The sequence below is a fragment of the Theropithecus gelada genome, chromosome 4 (genome assembly GCF_003255815.1).
Source record: "Theropithecus gelada isolate Dixy chromosome 4, Tgel_1.0, whole genome shotgun sequence".
NCBI classification, from domain to species: Eukaryota; Metazoa; Chordata; class Mammalia; order Primates; family Cercopithecidae; genus Theropithecus; species Theropithecus gelada.
Genome location: NC_037671.1, coordinates 96,184,161 through 96,202,619, shown reverse-complemented (window position 1 = coordinate 96,202,619; position 18,459 = coordinate 96,184,161). Strand labels below are relative to the sequence as shown.

At 35.0% G+C, this 18,459-nt stretch overlaps 1 protein-coding gene across 1 annotated transcript in view; it reads left to right on the top strand.

The window, feature by feature from the left end:
- Positions 1-18,459, top strand: part of MMS22L (MMS22 like, DNA repair protein) — a 138,411-nt gene that overhangs the window by 97,251 nt on the left and 22,701 nt on the right. Inside the window, exons 16-19 of the mRNA XM_025382898.1 lie at positions 4,300-4,450; positions 7,046-7,197; positions 8,023-8,165; positions 13,641-13,800. Of these exons, the coding sequence (XP_025238683.1) occupies positions 4,300-4,450; positions 7,046-7,197; positions 8,023-8,165; positions 13,641-13,800 (606 nt within the window). The remainder of the gene's footprint in view (positions 1-4,299; positions 4,451-7,045; positions 7,198-8,022; positions 8,166-13,640; positions 13,801-18,459) is intronic.

Below are 18,459 nucleotides of genomic sequence, written 5' to 3'. Positions count from 1 at the left end.
GATTACTTATTACTAAAAATTAAATGATGATTTGCTAAAAATAAGATAATTTTCTATCCTGAAAATATTGAATGTACATAAGCTTTTCTTATACATGTAATATTTTGGAAGGTAAACTAGCATTTGATTATGTGTGATTCAAGTAGTTTATTTTCGAATTGTATGAGCAGGTATATAGGTATAAGATGAAGTTAATTTGTGAAAAGAGCAAAAGAATATAAAATAAATACAACTTCAACCCCAAGAGGATGAGATCAGAATGACATTGAATATTGTTTTGATTTCTACTAGATTCTACTTTAAGTTGTAATTTTTACTTAATTTGATTATTAACCTAAAGACATGTCCTTAGGCTTTAGGGGACTCTGGATCTCATGAAATTATAGGCAAGAATTTGAATATATGTACATATGTGCCATTTCTAAGACGAGACCATTATCTTCTCAAGGGGGTATTTTGCTCAAAGTATGTTAAGAAGTATTGAAATAGACAGTGATTAGTGTGGTAACTCCATGTACTTAAATGAATGAAGTTCATTTGAAGGTATTTAATTTATTTTTAAATAATGCTTTTAAAAACCTAAGATGGAAACCAGCATTTATCCTAGTGTGCGAGGAAAACTGAGCTTAAAGCACTGTGTAAAAGACTGAATGATTTAAATTTGAAAAGATTTTGAATTCTGATAACACTTCTATAATTAAGACTTTACAATGATAGATTAAAGAATTGTGACAGGACAACAGTTTTCCAACTACTGTAATGTCTATGAAAATAAATATTGATATTCCATCAGTTTAATCTAAGTAGTTATTAATAGATGATATAACTTACCTTGTGTACATGCATCATCCCAACTGCCAGTCAGTCAACAAAAATAATAATGCATCAGTTTACTCAGTGCTGTCTAAGATGCTGAAGATAAATGGTATATGAATAGAAAGCAAAATATGTGGGCTTTGGCTTTGATTTGAAATAAAGACTTGATAGTTTAGGAGAGAATTATTTTCTTCATTTAAAAAAAGTTACTGAGTACCTACTTTAATAGGCATTGGAGAGATACTAGTGGAATAGAAGAACAAGAATACTTGATCTCATAGAGCTAATAATCTAGTGTTGGGGCATAGGAAGACCACTAAATGAATAAATAGTGTAATGTGTGGCGGTAAATGCTGTGGGAAAGAGTGAAAGTATAGGATAGGAATACAGAAGGCCAGAGCCAGTTGTAATTTTAAATAGAGTGGTCAGGAAAGCCCAAGTAAGTAATATTTGTGCAAAGAACTGAAGGAGATGAGAGACCATGCTTTGCAGAAGTGTGAAGGCAAGAACATGTCTAGTGTGTTTAATAAACTATAGGGAAGCAGTAAAGGCTCTTGTGGAATGAGAAAGGGAAAAAGAACTAAGAGATGGATCAAGAGGTAATGGAGAGCTAGTTTGTGTTCTGCCTTGTAAGTGGTTATAAAGACTTTTGCTTTTACTCAGAGATTGGAAACTGTTGAAAAGTTTTGAGCAGAGGAGTAATAAGATTCTTCTGGCTGCTAGGTTGAGGCTAGACTTATAGGAAGACTAGGCAAGGGGAGAAGCAGGAAGGCAGTTAGGGAACTACTGTAATAACCCAAAAATGAGCAGCTGTGGCTAGAGTGGTAGTGGCAATAGAGGTAGTGAGAAGTGGTCTTATTTCCCATCTGAAGAAAGTATTTTCAAGGTAGAGCTAACAGAATTTGCTAAGTGGGTAAGATACGGTAACCAAATAGATAAAGAGAGGAATTAAGGGTAACTATAGACATTTGCTGAGATGAGGAAGATTGAGGCAAGAACAGATTTTATGAGGAAAGACTAACATTTTTATTTTGGACCTTTTTAAAAGATGTTCATTAAATCCAAGTAGACATGTTAAGTAGGCACTTGGATAATGATCCTAGAGTTCAGGAAGAGGTCCAAGCTAGAGATTTAAAGTTGGAAAGCATCCACATATGAATAAGTCTTTAAAACCATGAAACTGGATGAGATCACCCATAGAGTAAGTATGGATGAAAAGAAAAGTTTGAGGACTGGGCCTTAGGGTATTCCTCTGTTCAGATTTGTTAGAGTCAGGAGAAACAAGAAAGGAGACTGGAGAGGAATGAAGGTAAGTTAAGAAAAACCAGGGAAGTCTGGTGCCCTGGAGCCCAAGGAGAGGAAAGTGATCAACAGCTCAGTTTCTACAGATGGATCAAGTGAGGTAAGGTCTGAGAATTAGTCATTGGATTTAATAAGAGGGAAGTCATGGTTGACCTGAAAGAGCAGTTTGTATGTAGTGAAGAGGCAAAGGCCTGATAGAAGATGATTCCAGAGGAAATGTGAAAAGAGGAATTGCAGACTGCAAATTTAGATTAATCTTTTTGAATATCACTGTTTAAGAGAAGTAGAAAAATGGGGATAATAGCTAGAGGGGTCAAAGAGGAAGGTTTGTTTTTGTATGGTTTTTAAATAACATGGGAGAAATTTCAATATATTTAAAATGCTTACAGGAATGCTCTAAAGTGAAGGAAAATTGCGTGGTACAAACAAAGTCACTTTTGTTTTAGTGCCAAGAGAAAATGGGATCCTATAGAGAACTTGGCCTCAGTTCATCTCTAGTAGAAGAAGAGAAGGCAGAATAAGTGAGCCCAGATGAAGGCAACTGGCTAAATGTGGTAGCAGCTTGTAATAGTTCTCTTCTGATGTTTCTTGTTTCTCTGTGAAGCATTCAGTCAGTCCATCAGCTGAAAATGAGGAAGGAGCAGAAGGTGCTGGCTGTTGATGAAGAGTGAAGAGAAGATGTGCAATTGTACCTTAAGAGAATAAAAGACTGAATGGACTAGGGAAATGTCATAGGAATGCTGGCCAATTCTAAGAGCCTACTTGAAGTCTGTAGTCATAAATGTAAAGTGGTATCAGTCAGCATGGTTCTTCTCCAGCCATTTAATACTGGTACAGGTGCAGGTACATATGGAGAAAAGGCCAAGAGTTTGAGTTAAACAGGTGATGATTTTTCCAGGCAAGTACACATATCAGGAAAGGAGCAAGAGTTGGTAGTATAAATGAATTAGTATAATAATGGACCATGCAATCAAGCCTCCTAAAGAGGGACAGAGAAGGCATGGAGACAAGGAGGGATGAGGAAACGGTTGTAGGATGAGTGGATTGTAGGTCCTGATGGAATCAAAGAATTGTTGGAGTTGGGGGAAAAGAGGAAAGTTGGAAAGCTAGTTTGGAGTCAAAAATTGGGGTACTTTACAATTGAAATTACAGAGATTGTAGTTACTGGTAATGCCAAGGTCTCTGGGTATCAGCATGGGAGTGAATGGCTGACGTAGAATGGAAGATAGATTGATTAAATCAGAGTTGTTCAAGAAATCGAGAGTTCATGACACTGGAGAAAAATAATCACAAAAGATTATGGCAGGAGTGCTGTTGGAGAGCATGATAGTGAGCTACAGTCTACAAAGAATGAGAGGAGGAGGTGAACTAGAAAGTAGTAGGTAAATGCAACAAAGATAGTGACTGGTACAACCTGAAGATATGAAATTCAAAGCTAGAATTTTAGGGAGGAAGAAGGAAGAATAGTCTAGAAGCAGCAATGTGGACCAAGGAGTAATTTCACCCTATTGGTAGATCAAGTGGTATAGGGGGAGTGGGAGAATAGACAGCCACCATTTCAGAAAGCTGCATAGGAGTTCTTAATAAATAATGTATTTGACAAACAATATTGTACAAAATGAGTTTATGGGTTCCCAAGAAAAACCACAAAATAAAACATATTTGTTTAGCATGGTTAACTAAGGAATTCTAGTTCCTAGACTTTGTGGGTTCTAAAGGAAGTGAAGTGTCATTGATTGTAGGAGATCTCTGTTTAATAGAAGAGAGTAAGGTGAGAACTGTTCACCTGTGGCAGATGACAAGTAAATTTGCTTCCTTGGAAGACTAGATGCTAGGCATATTTTATAAATAGGTCTTTGGAATGGTGGAGGCACATTAGCCAAAACCTCAGGCATAGAATTTGTAATTAGAGGGAGCCATTATAGATCTGTAATGATAATGCAGAGATAAATTCTTCTAGGCCTTTCTTGGAGATCAAGATGCTACAGAAATTTCTATGACAACATGAATTTTTTCAGTTTTAGCTTTTTGTTTGCTCTACATTTCTAAATAGAAAATTTTATTTTTTGGTACTTCAAAAAAAAAAAAAAAAAAGCTGTTGTTATAATTGGCCATGGGTGTGTGGGTCAAAAATGGTTTTTAAAGATTCCTCACCTTAAGTTTCTCTCATTTTAAATCTAGACTTTACTTTGCTAGCAATGGACATGCCAAGCACAGCTCCATCAGATTTTCAGCCTCAGCCAGTTATATCAATTATTCAACTTTTTGGTTGGGATGATATCATCTGCCCTCAAGTCGTAGCAAGATATTTAAGTCATGTCTTACAAAATAGGTACGTGCTTTTCTTTCAGGCATACACATTAATGCAAACCTGTGACAGATCAGTATCCTAGGAAGCTAAGAATTTTCAAAAATGAGGACTGATCTCTACTACATATACTCTCACTTTATCAGGTTTTTGCTTTCAGTTATATCAGCCTTTCGACAATAGTAAAAGTAAGAACACTAATTTATATTTTGTGGCCTGCTTTAAAAAAAAAAGAAGTTGTTTGTTAAGAAACTGTTTTTGTGGCCGGGCACGGTGGCTCAAGCCTGTAATCCTAGCACTTTGGGAGGCCGAGACGGGCGGATCACGAGGTCAGGAGATCGAGACCATCCTGGCTAACACGGTGAAACCCCATCTCTACTAAAAAAATACAAAAAACTAGCCGGGCGTGGTGGCGGCGCCTGTAGTCCCAGCTACTTGGGAGGCTGAGGCAGGAGACTGGCGTGAACCCGGGAGGCAGAGCTTGCAGTAAGCTGAGATCCGGCCACTGCACTCCAGCCTGGGCGACAGAGCGAGACTCCGTCTCAAAAAAAAGAAAAAAAAAAAGAAACTGTTTTTGTAAGACTGCCTTATCATCATCCTGAAGTCACCTTTCTACACATCCCACTGTGAAAGAAATTACACATTTATTATTACTGAATCTGTAAGACAATGGTATTTATTACAGTTTTTGAATGATAGCTTTCCTTTTTACTACTAGATTTTTAAAGATTTCACTCTTAACTCATGAAATCATGAACAAGATACTTCACCTGAACAATGTCTTCCTTATCTATAAGTATTTCCTGCCACATTACACAAAAGATCTGAGGAACGTCACTTGAAAAAAAATACAATAAATAAAGTTACAATAGAAATAGTGTAGAGTGATCAGGAAGATTTGAATAAGAACATCAAGATGAGGGAAAATAAAATAAATATACAAGCCTAAGAGGTCTTAGTCCTCTTTTTAGTAACAACTGCCTGTAGATTGAGAGAGCATATGTTCATGACCACTTCTCTGTTTACTTTTTCTAGGGTTTTTATTTTTATTCTACTTGCCACTTTCTTCATTACTATCTCACCTAGCTAGTTATAATAAGCCCTTGCTTTTCCCTTGGTAGCCATATTCTTTTCTGTCTTCTTCCTTAGCATAAACCTACGTAGGTTTATGAGATCTTAGTCCTCTTAGGCCTGTATATTTATTTTATTTTCCCTCATCTTCATGTAGTTTTTGTCCAGGCTTTTGTCAGTGGAAATGAAGAGAGATGTAGTTGGTGAGCTAAGTCTTTGCTAAGGAAGCTCAGTAAGCAGTATCATTAAGTATACATTTTATCATTGAGCTTTCTGTTGTAAAGTAACAGAGTTAATGTCAGTTGGATTACTTTTACAGTCACTTCTAGTTTGATAATTCTTTAATAGTAATGAACATTTATATTATGTATTAAAGACTTGCTGAAATAGTTTGAAATAATTTCCACTGAAAAAATAATATTGTTAGTGTATTAGTAACATTTGAAGTAACTGAAATGCAGAGGTGTTATATAGCTTTGGGAACGTTGTAAGGTTGTAAATGACCAGTCTGTGTTCTTCTTCATTGTCTACTTTTTTATGACAACTTATATTCAAAGTATTTCAAAACAACATTTTTAGAGTTTGTATGAATTTTAAAAAATTTGGACTTTACATAACATTTTATATTTAGGTTAAGACCATCCCCGTCCTCTCTACCCTGACTAATGAATGGATTAGAAATCAGGTTTAGTGGCTGGGCGCAGTGGCTCATGCCTGTAATCCCAGCACCTTAGAAGGCCAAGCCGGGTGGATCACAAGGTCAGGAGATCGAGACCATCCTGGCTAACACGGGTGAAACCCCGTCTCTACTAAAAATACAAAAAATTAGCCGGGCATGGTGGCAGGTGCCTGTAGTCCCAGCTACTTAGGAGACTGAGGCAGGAGAATGGCGTGAACCCAGGAGGCAGAGCTTGCAATGAGCCAAGATCACGCCACTGCACTCCAGCCTGGGCAACAGAGTGAGAGTCCATCTAAAAAATAAATAAATAAATAAATAAATAAATAAATAAATCAGGTTTAGCCAGCCCATTGTCTTCATAGAAACAATTATTTTTTAAATCTGGCAAATGCTATTTTGCAAGGTAATTTTTAGTAACAACTCTCCGTATAGTGAGAGAGCATACACATTCATGACTACTTCTCTGTTTACTTATTCTAATGGCCACTGATTTTTATTCTACTCGCCACTTCCTTCATTATTATCTCACCTAGCTAGTTATAATAAGCCCTTGCTTTTTCCTTGGTAGCCACATTCTTTCTTGTCTTCTTCCTTAACATAAACCTACACATATGTCATCAGTGGAAAAAGGAAAATTGAAAATTAGAACATTAAAAATGAAAACAAAGATATTTGTCTAGTATCTTTTTGGGTTTATTTGTAGTATTCATTTTCAACAATGCATGTCTACATTGCTGTGTTTGTCTGAAAAATAAATGAGGCCAAGGAGTTGCGGGGATGTTAGACTGTTTTTCTTTACTTCTTAATCTATATACTCAGGAAACATTGTTGTTTTTGTTTTAAAAATATTTGTCAATTTGTTTTTACAGCACATTATCTGAAGCACTTTCTCATTCAGGCTATGTATCTTTTCAAGCCTTAACCATAAGATCATGGATTCGTTGTGTTTTGCAAATGTATGTTAAAAACTTCTCTGGGCCTGATGATTTGCTCCTAGATAAAAATCTTGAACAGGGAGTTGGTAAGTAAGTGTAGGTTTTTTGGGGAGGATGGAGGTATCTGTGGAAAGCTATTTACTATCTAGATCATTTGTTATGTAAATTAATAGAAAATATACAAAATATTCATAATTGGGTGTGAATACAAGCAGAACTTTATTTCCTTTTGTAGCCTGTTTCTTTGTTTTTGCTTTTGTTTTTTTCAATTTTCCTGTTACTATATATGACAAACTTCTCTGCTATAAAGGATAAAAGAACTTGTTTCCTTGGAAGCCAAGAACAGAAATTTGCTCCTCAGGTGACAAATGATTTTTTTAAAGAAACTGATCACGAAAAAAGTAGAACTCTGAAGCTAATAACCAGATATCACACTGTGAACACCCTAAAAAGAAAAATACCCAATTATGAATAATTCTCTCCCATTTTATATTAGATATTTTGCCTTTCTTCTGATTTACAACTAGTCATTGAGTGATATTTGTACTTTTTAAAAAATGTCCCATGCAGTTCTGTTGTCTGTAGGGCATGCCTTTTCCCAAAGCTATTGTTTATGGCCACTTGTTAATTTCAGGAAGGTTGGCCTGAAAAAATCCTCCAAATTTACTTTAATATTTTATTATATCAGTTGCTGTTACATGAATAACTTTTGGGGCAAGGATGTTCATAAGTGAAAGAAATTTAATTTGAAGTCCTTGTGTGGAAATTTGAATTTTAAAACAAAGCATGTCATAAGTGAAGAATGCTGTATTACTTCTCATATATACATTATATATATGTTGTGTGTGTGTTTATGTATATAGTATGTTATTATATAAATTGATATAGCAAATACTATTGTATTTTAACAGAAAAAGAGTACATGGAACAGTTGGTCAAACTGACAAGGTTACTATTTAAACTCTCAGAAGTAAAGAGTATTTTCTCAAAGGCCCAAGTTGAATATTTATCCATCTCAGAAGACCCTAAAAAAGCACTCGTTCGATTCTTTGAGGTATTTTTCATTTATTATTATAATTGCCCAGATTAATTACAATTAATTTTCAGAAAAACCTTAAGTGTTCTTAAAGTTTTTCTATAAAATGAATTCTTATAGGTTAAATCATATTATTGATTGCCTGCTATTGAAAAGTTCTAGAGGAAGAAAAATGTGAATCTAAGGTATAGTACAATTCACACTTAAGGACAGCAGAAAAATTACATTAATGAAGAATAATGAAACTAAAGAATACTACAAAAAAGCTTTACTCTAAGGCTAATCTAAATTGTAGGAATATTGACACAGTTGCTGGACAACCGCATTCTTCAGATGCTTGGGAACTGAATATCCTTGTAAACATTCCATAATACTCCCATCTTAGTGTTTATCACCCTGTAGTGTACAGTGTAGGCATAAGCACCATCTACTTCATATGACAGTGTAGTTGGAGCATTAACATCCAATTCATTTGTTTTGTTTTGTCTCGATAATGAACCGTGCCATTCTAAATTTTATTTTTAATTATTAATTTTACAGAAATGTATCTATGTGAGAGTGTTTGTTTTACAAACCTAGTTGAAGTTGTTAATGTGTTTGGATTAGTGTCTTTTGTAAGCTATTAGTTGTAAAAGTTGGTTTATTTTCCCACAGAGTGGTTGGTATTAGCTGCAGTGAAAATAATTAAAATCAATAACCTCTTTTCGTAAATGTTAATTCTTCCATTGGTTTCTGTTAAGTTAAAATACAGTTGTACGACAATTAGAGATGTCATGCAATCTCTAAAAATATTTGATAATAGTAAATGCAGATGTAAAATACACATTCCATTTGGACCCTTATTTAGTTGTTGATTGGATCTGAACCTGCAATTAAACGCCTGTGGTATACTGGGAGCTACAATGGATCAGAAATGGAGCTAGAAATCAAGTTCTTCATTGATAGTTTTCATCTAGCCCAAATTAATTGTTCTTTCACCACTAAAAAAATGAGGTTTTTTGCTGAATGCTGGATAGTATTGAAAAACCAAAAGAAGTAGTTCTTTATCTCAGATAGCCTTTACTTCTCTGTGTATACAAGACATACACAAAGACTAAAATAGTAACACAAGGTATTATATGCTAAATGCCAGTTGGTTGACAGATCAATCAGTAGGTAAAGAATTTAAAGCATTAAGCCTGTAATCCCAGCACTTTGGGAGGCCGAGATGGGCGGATCACGAGGTCAGGAGATCGAGACCATCCTGGCTAACACGGTGAAACCCCGTCTCTACTAAAAATACAAAAAACTAGCCGGGCGAGGTGGCAGGCGCCTGTAGTCCCAGCTACTCGGGAGGCTGAGGCAGGAGAATGGCGTGAACCCGGGAGGCGGAGCTTGCAGTGAGCTGAGATCTGGCCACTGTACTCCAGCCTGGGCGGCAGAGCAAGACTCCGTCTCAAAAAAAAAAAAAAAAGAATTTACAGCATTTTGGTATAATAAGTTTGGATTTTATCCTGTGAAGAGTGTGAGGGCTTTGTAAGTTTTTAAGTAGATATGATTTGGTTAAATAATTTTTTTAATGAAAATAAGTAACAATAGTGTAAATTAAGGGTGCAGAGAACTATTGGCCAAAAACTAGTGAGGTTTAGAAGGAATCAAAGATTGAATGGTTGTCGGATTTCTGAATGGATATGAAATAAATGCTGTGTTTGACTAAAAGAGTGATGATACTTTAAGGAGAAATAGGAACATCATGATTTAGGGTGACAGAGAAGTAGGTGAGGAATTCAGTTTTAAATTTACTCATTTTTAAGTTGTATCAGGTCTCCCCAAGATTATTCCTAGGTTCTGTGATTCACAGGACTTAGCATACAGTTGTATTCACAGCTATGACTTATTAACAGAGGGATACAAAGCATAATCAGCAAAAGGAAAAGATGCATGAGGAAAAGTCTGAAGAAACCAGGCATAGCTTCCAAGATTCTTTTCCCAGTGAAATTACACAGGATATGCTTAATTCTTCCAGCAAGGAATTGTGACAAGACATGTGAAATACTATCTGCCAGGGAAGTTCCTTAGCGACTCAGTGCCCATGGTTATTATTGGCGACTGGTCACGTATGCCCTCTTTGCCTCATACTTAGAGAGTTCCAATTCCAGAAGGAAAGCAGGTATTCAGCATAAACCATATTGTTTGCATAGACCAATTTAGGATCAAGGAATTGTAGGAAGCTTTTCAAAATCTAAGACCCCAAATACCAGCCAAGACCCAACCTTGCAAGCAGGACATTTTAAGAGTGGCAGTCTTGGGTCTGCTATATTAACTCTTTTCTGTACAGACATGATAGTATGACATCTAAGTTATTATTATCAAGGTACTGAGAAATGCATGTTTTTTAGGCTAGGGAGGTTAAGCCTAAGCATAGAGAAATATTGAGAAGTCTAAGGCACTGGTATTCAAAAGTGTAGTCCAGAGACCCTTGGGAATTACTGATACCACCTGCTCAAAACTGTATTAATATTTGCACAAATAGTGTAAAATATTTTACATGAATCAACACTGTGGCCCAAGATTATCCTTGTATTCATTATAGTTTATACTGCCATGCATTTACAGAAGAAAAAGCCAGTTTCACTTAAGAATATCTTTAATGAAGCAGTAAAATTATTTATTTTATTACGTTTTGACTCTTGAGTACATGTACTTTCAGTATTCTGTGAATGACAATGCAAAGTGCACTTAAAGCACTTTTGCTGCATACCAAAGCAATGTGGTTGTCTAAATGAAAAGCACTTGTGTGATTATTTGAGTTGCAAGCTGAACTGACTGCTTTTATCTTAAAAGAACAACTGACAAAGTATGGTTATTCAGACTTGGCTATTTGGCAGACATTTTCTCAAAAAATGAATGAAGTGAGCCTATCACTTCAAAGCAAACAACTGACAGTATTTGTTGCTAATAATATAATTCAGGCTTTCAAGAAGATTAGAATTTTGAGAAACTTGTATTTGCCATCGTGATCTTGAGAGCTTTCCGATACTTATTTTGCGATGAGAATGGTGGTGGTATTAACAGGTGTGATTTTTTTTCCTGATATAAATAATGAAGTGTGTCAACATTGGGAAGCTGTGTAACTCAGTGAACCACAATTTTCCAAATGACGAATACAGGCTTTAAAAAGCATTCATGAATGTAAAAGATTCACTCAAAATACAAGATTGACCAATGGCTTTTAATTTAACAGAGTATAAAATGTTCATTGACATGGTTTCAGACTCCATGGTTTAGTTGCAACTAATCTGTAGGAAATACCACTTGTCAAGTTTTGGTATAATAGCAAAGAGGAATTCTCATGGTTATGTGAAAAATCTTTCAAAATATTTCTTATTCTTACAGCCACATACATTTTTGAAGCTGTATTTTCTTCATCTGCAGCATACCACAATAAATCATGCAGAAGCAGATACGAGAATCGAGCTCTTTTATTAAGTCAGACATAAAAGAGATTTGTAAAAATGTCAAAAAATACTACTTTTCTCACTAAATTTGTTTTTTGTCTGGAAAATAGTCTTTTACTAAAATATGTTACTTACATGTAATGTTCATTATTATTTTTCAATGAATTAGTGAATAAAATTTTATAGTATCATAAATATCGATAGATATAACCCAAATAATGAAAAGCCCTTCAAGATCCTCAATTTTTAAGTGTGCAAGAGGGAACTGAGACCAAAGAGTTTGCAAACATCTAGTCAAGGGAAGGAAGTGTAGAAAACAAAGGGCAGACAGCTAAATAGAGAGGAAAGGGATTAGTCATGTGTATCTCTTGTTCTTGTCTACTGATCTCACAGTCACTCATTTACGTTCACTGAGTTTCTTGTCTTTTTTTCATTTCACGTTTTGTTGTCAACATGTCCATCTTTAATGTCACCATGGATAACTTCCATTAAGCTTTCATTTCAAAGCTTCTGTAGTACTGTTTCAGTCTTTCAGTGAAAGAAGTAGTCTTTCACTTCTGCCCTACTTCCTTTACCCACTTCTGTGACTAAACCCTGAGCAGTGGAATCCTTGGAGCATCTGAAAACTCATTGGCTACCATCACCTGTCCTTCCGACTCATGAATGACCACATTGTAACCTTCCCCTCCCTGTTATCCTAGTACAACATTCTCCCAAGGCCTCATTTCCTTCCCTCTTCACCGTAATTAGACCCCTTGGGGCCTTACTTCCACTACTCTTACCAACATTCTCACAATCTTGGATCTTTTTTCTTTTGGTCACACCTACAAACCCTCAACCTTGGTTCAGTGCAACCACCTATCTCTACTTTGTCTTACATGCTGAGTGCTGCAGAAGAGAAATCACAGAACTGTTTGTATTGGTGCCATTCATGGTCCAATTTGGGTCATTGGAATTCATTATAAGTTCTCAAAAATGGTTTGAAAATTTTACTACTTTACTTAAACTTTCTTTTTTTTTTTTTTTTTTGAGATGGAGTCTTGCTCTGTCTCCAGGCTGGAGTACAGTGGCACGATCTCGGCTCACTGCAACCTCTACCTCCCGGGTTCAAACCATTCTTTTGCCTCAGCCTCCCGAGTAACTGTGACTACAGGCACACGCCACCATCCCAGCTAATTTTTGTATTTTTACTAGAGACGGTGTTTCACCATGTTGGTCAGGATGGTCTCGATCTCCTGACCTCGTGATCTGCCCACCTCGGCCTCCCAAACTGCTGGGATTACAGGCGTTAGCCACCGTACCCGGCCACTCTCCTTAAACTTTCTAACCCATCTCTTAGCCAGTCTTCTCTTGATTCTTTTGTGACCTTTCACCCCTTGCTTGTTCTCACCTTTCCTCAATTTATTCTCTCATTTATTTCCTTTCCTCTTCTTCTCATGTCTCTGTTTTTCTGTTACTGATTCACCTCACATTTCTCTCTACCACTCTCCATTTTGCCATCTCTACCTTCTCTGCCCATCCTTTTTTTTTTTTTTTCTGAGAAGTTAAGCTGGCATCAGATGGCTCATAAAATTCTAGGAAGAAAAGTGAATTCATATCGTAAAGCTGAACTTTTTAGAGGTTTTGCTTGTAAAAATTTGGCATTACTTATAGGTCTTCCTTGTAGGGGAATTTAGGGATTTTGAATTCCTGGTAATCTACTGGGAAGTATGGTGAGCCAACCTGTTTGGAAATCGTGATGTGATTTAGTTACAAGATATGTGTACATAAGTTTCACATTTTTTTCACTGATATTTTGCTAAGTGGCCCTTCTATAAGTAGTTATTGGTGAGTTTTTAAAAATTCTTCCTTTAACCTTTATTTTAATAATAAAAGACGACTTAATTCTTTTTACTTGTATTTTAATTGCTATGAATCTTTATTGGAAGTTTACAAATGAAGGCTTCAATGTAAAGGGCTGTGGGTGCGTGTGTAGAAAAAGAGAGAAAAATTATATTTATGTTCCAAATCTTTATGGTATAAAACTTGGAAAGTTAAATGATATTTTTCTTTATAGGCTGTTGGTATAACTTACGGGAATCTCCAGATACTTTCTGATAAATCTGCCATGGTCACAAAGTCCTTGGAATACCTTGGTGAAGTATTAAAATATATTAAGCCTTATTTGGGAAAAAAAGTTTTCAGTGCAGGGCTGCAGCTGACTTATGGAATGATGGGTATGTATTCCTGACATTTTGCTAGTAACATTTCCTTAGGTTGGGCCTATACTATCATGATGGATAGGTATATATTGGCTAAATCACTACTCTCCATACAATCATAAGAGTAATCTGAAATACAGTGATTTTGCTTAAAATAATTCATGCTGGCCTTCAAATCTCTGTCTTGCTCTATCTCTTTTCAACACTTTTGATTGTTTTAATATTAAAATTATGATCAATACAGAAAATATGCTAGCACCAGTTGCTTTCAGTAGTCTGTCATGAGTCACATTTCAATACCTGAATAACTAGAATGGATCTTTTTTTAAAAAAATGCTGATCTATTGTTAGAATTAAAAACATCAGAAAACTGTCACTTACATCTATTTCTATGGTCTGCTCTGTATGAAGGAGATAGGATTTAATACAGCACTAAAAATATTTATGCTTCAAATCTTGTTTCTCACAATACTCTTCTCTTTTCAAAAAGAAATCTTTTTCTATGCCTGTTCTATAACAATGGAGTTTATCTTTCTTTAGGAAGTCAGTAATTAACGTATCTTTGTTTACTAAAACTGTGATGCTAACCAAAACTAGGAATTGGATAAAGGTAAATGAGAAAGATTTCCTTAGAAACTTTTATATAGAATTTAAGTTTTTTGGGTTTTTTTTTTCCTTTATTTCTCTGTGGTCAAACCTTTTATCTGTTCCCTTTAATCTTATGAATGTATGAATAAACCTGATTCGGGCTGTCTGAAACCTTTTATCTTTGTTGTAAAAGATAAAGGCGAATGTGAAAATGTGTAAATATAGAAAATGTAAATTATAGTAAAAGCTATAGCAATTCAGGCATCTTAATTTTAGAGAAAAATGTGAGAATTTATAAGTTTAATAGTAAAATACAAATTAATAAGTATATTGTCATTCATGCTTATAATTTATTAGTGTCTACAAAAGTTTTCTGTTTCCAGATTTAGATTTTTGCCAAGCTAAATATCTGATATAGACGTGGGACAAAATTCTACTTAGGAAAAATTGAGGACTTTGCTTTGCTGTCTTGTTGAATTTTGACTAAATGGCAGATCTGTATTCTTTCTTTTTGTCTAGGTTTCAAAGACTAGGAAGAGTATATTGCTACAATGTTGCCCATTTATTTGTTAGAAATTAGGATAGGTAACTTAAAGATTTCTTCATGTTAAAGGTTTAGAATAAAACAGAGAAAGAGCAAAGTATAAACTTGGGAGAACTCCAAGGTGTTTTAAAATGTTGGGATTGGGATAGCATAACCATTTGAGGGAAGGAGTTACCCACTGAAACATTATACTTTATTTACCTTGACAGTTCCTAACTGGGGACACCTCTCCTGTTCACTTACAAGGTTGCAAGACTGCTAGTGAAAGGCACACAACTGTTGATGAAATCACCCCTCATATTAAGGAGAAGGCATCTGTGATCTTAATTGTAGCTCAGTTATTTCTGAAAAGGCAGGGTGGATCCATCAACTTCTCTCCTCTGTAAATTTTGTTTGGTTTTTCTCATTCTTCATATCTCATAGTTTTTCTGTTTCCATGTATAAGGCTTTCAATCATCCCTGCCTCTTTGGCCATTCTTCCCCATTTTGCTTTGTAATTGAAATTCAAGTCATGACCCTTCAGTGCCAAGCGCAGATTTCCCCACTTTTCCCACATTCCCAAGTAGACTTGATCATCTCTCTCGTTGTACTTCATCTGTCCTTTTCTTATGACATGATATTATTTATAGTGTGCCATTTGCTACTATTACTTGTGTACTTAACATGCCTCCACCAAATTTCAAACTTGTAGTAGCCGTATCTTTTGAATTTTTTATTCCCATCATCATGTATTTTGAACAAAAAAGAACACTTATTATGTATCAGGCGCTGGATTGAGAGTAAGAGATATATTAAAGAGCTCCAAAGTAGGAGATAGTGTATGTATACTATATAAATATTTCTGGAATTTAATAACTTTATTAACCTAGCAATAGTACATAATGTGTTTTTTAATGTTCTTTTTTGTTTTTCTTTGTTGTTGTTGTTTTTGAGACAGAGTCTCTCTCTGTCACCCAGGCTGGAGTGCAGTGGTGTGATCTCAGCTCACCGCAACCTCTGCCTCTGGGTTCAAGCAATTCTCGTGCCTCAGTCTCCCGAGTAGCTGGGACTGCAGATGTGCACCACCATGCCTGGCTAATTTTTGTATTTTTACTACAGACAGGGTCTCACTATGTTGCCAAGGCTGGTCTTGAACTCATGAGTTCAAGTAGCCTGCCTGCCTCAGCCTCCCAAAGTGCTGGGATTACAGGTGTGAGCCACTGTATGCAGCCTTTAATGTTCTTAAATGAGCAAAATTACTTTCCAACTATAAAGATTTAAAAATATATATTGTAGTGATCCCAGTTGTTACGTAGGGTAGAAAATACAGAGGATAGAAAATAAGTAAATACTCAAGAGCTTGTATAGTGGTTATCATTGAATGGGGAGATCGTATTAAATTTTTTTGTATTTTCAGTTTTATTCGTTAATAAATAATATATTTATAGCCAAGAAAAGAAAAAAAAACCTTAGGTTTTTACAAAGGTACTGTATGTATTTAAACCTTTACTAGTTTTTTACTTTAAAAATATTTTTATATTTCCATTTTACGCACACACACACACACAAATATTCCTTGCTGAAACCTAAAAAGTAGGCGTCTGATAGCAAGCAGTAAAACAAATATCTCTACCTTATATGAACTCCTAAAGCTTAAAGTCTTCAGCAAAGTGTTTTAACCGTTGCAGAAAATGAAATACAGTAGTTTCCCCTTATTCATGGGGAATATGTTTCAATACCACTAGTGCATGCCTGAAACCGCAGATAGTACCAATCCTATGTATGCTGTGTTTTTGCCTATACATACATACTTATGATAAGGTTTAATTCATAAATAAGGCACAATAAGAGTTTAACAATAATAACTAATAATAGTATTAATAGAACAGTTGTGACAATAGACTGTAATAAAAGTTATGTGAACTTTGTGTCTCTCCGACTGCCTTCCCCACACCCTCATCAAACTATCTTATTGGTGTCCTATACTACGGGCAACTAAACTATACCACATGGTACCCTATCTCGCAAGTAACTAAACTATACCATGTGGTACCTATACCAAGGGTAACTAAAAAGTGTAACTAGAAAGTGAAACATACCTGTATGACACCTGAGAGTAATAGGAATCATTTCATATGCCAGTGATGATAGCAGTTTCCCTGATGGGTATATTAATGTTATTAGAATATAAGTTCTTCTTATATTGCTGTCATACTGAAATTTTCCACCAACTGAAGAAATGAGGAGCAAACCAGCATTATTTAAAACTTTGCTAAGTGAACATGTTTCTTTATGATTGATTATTGTACTTCCTTTTATAGCAAAAGATGAATGTTGCTGTTTGTTCTTGGAAGTGATAATTGGTTGAGTTTTTTTCTTTAACTTACTCTTCCATAAGCATTTTTTTTTTTTTCTTTCAGAGCTTAAATTTTAAACTTTTTATTTAATGGAAATGACTTTGAATTTTATCGTTTTTGCTTTCTAAGATGGAATAAAATATAAAAGTTTATGCAGTAGATGTACCTCTGTGCTTTTTGGATAAGCACTTAATCTGTTTTTAAATCCATTTTTCAGTAAGAAGTCCTCAATAGCAATAATATATCCTAATGGGAATTATATATCTGCTGTTAATTACTTTATTAAACAAAGGGTGCTCATTTGTTAAGTTTTATTATCATCAGATGTGGCAATTAACAGACTTCTAGCACCAAGGAAGCCATAATATATTTCAAGTAGCAAAGAAATCTGTTTCTCTTCATTCAGAATTAAAATTTTGTTTGTTTATATTAAATAATTAAAAGGTGTAAAAACTGAGGTTCATGGAGATTAACTGGAGTTCGTGGAGGTTAAGTGATTAGCTTATAGCTAATCCTGTTTTCCCTATTTTAACAATTAAATTTAATTGTACTTCTACTGCAGACTGAATTGAGGCCACCTATAAAATTATATGTAAGATTAAAATATGAAGAAATAGGGGTACAAAAAATAAATGTAAAGTTTCATAATGAGGCCCAGGGAAAATTAGTATGCATAGAAAACCATAATGCATAATCCTACAGTATTCTTTAAAAGGTGGATTGTTAATTTGCATCTGGGCATCCTAGCAACTCAGAGGGAAAACAAAAAGAGAAATCTGAATAATTTCAACATTCAGCGAATGTAGTCACATAATGTATAAATATATTCTACTGTATAAGTGAGTGTAAAAAGATTGAATAGCCCTTGTATAAAATTCTTGGGACTGGAAGTATTTTGGAGTTCAGATTTTTTTGGATTTTGGAATACTTGCAGTATACTTAACCAGTTGAGCACCCATAATCCAACAGTGTGAAATGTGAAATGTTCTAATGAACAGTTCTTTGATCATCATGTTGGCACTCACAAAATTTTGGATTTTGGAGTGTTTCAGATTTTATATTTTCAGATTAGGAATACTTAACCTGTGGATATATTAAATGCCAGTTCCTCAGAAAATGTATGTTTTCCTTGGCCCAGAACTCTATGAAAAATTTATCTCTTCAGTGAAATATATGAATTGACATAAGTATTTGTTACTTCTACTA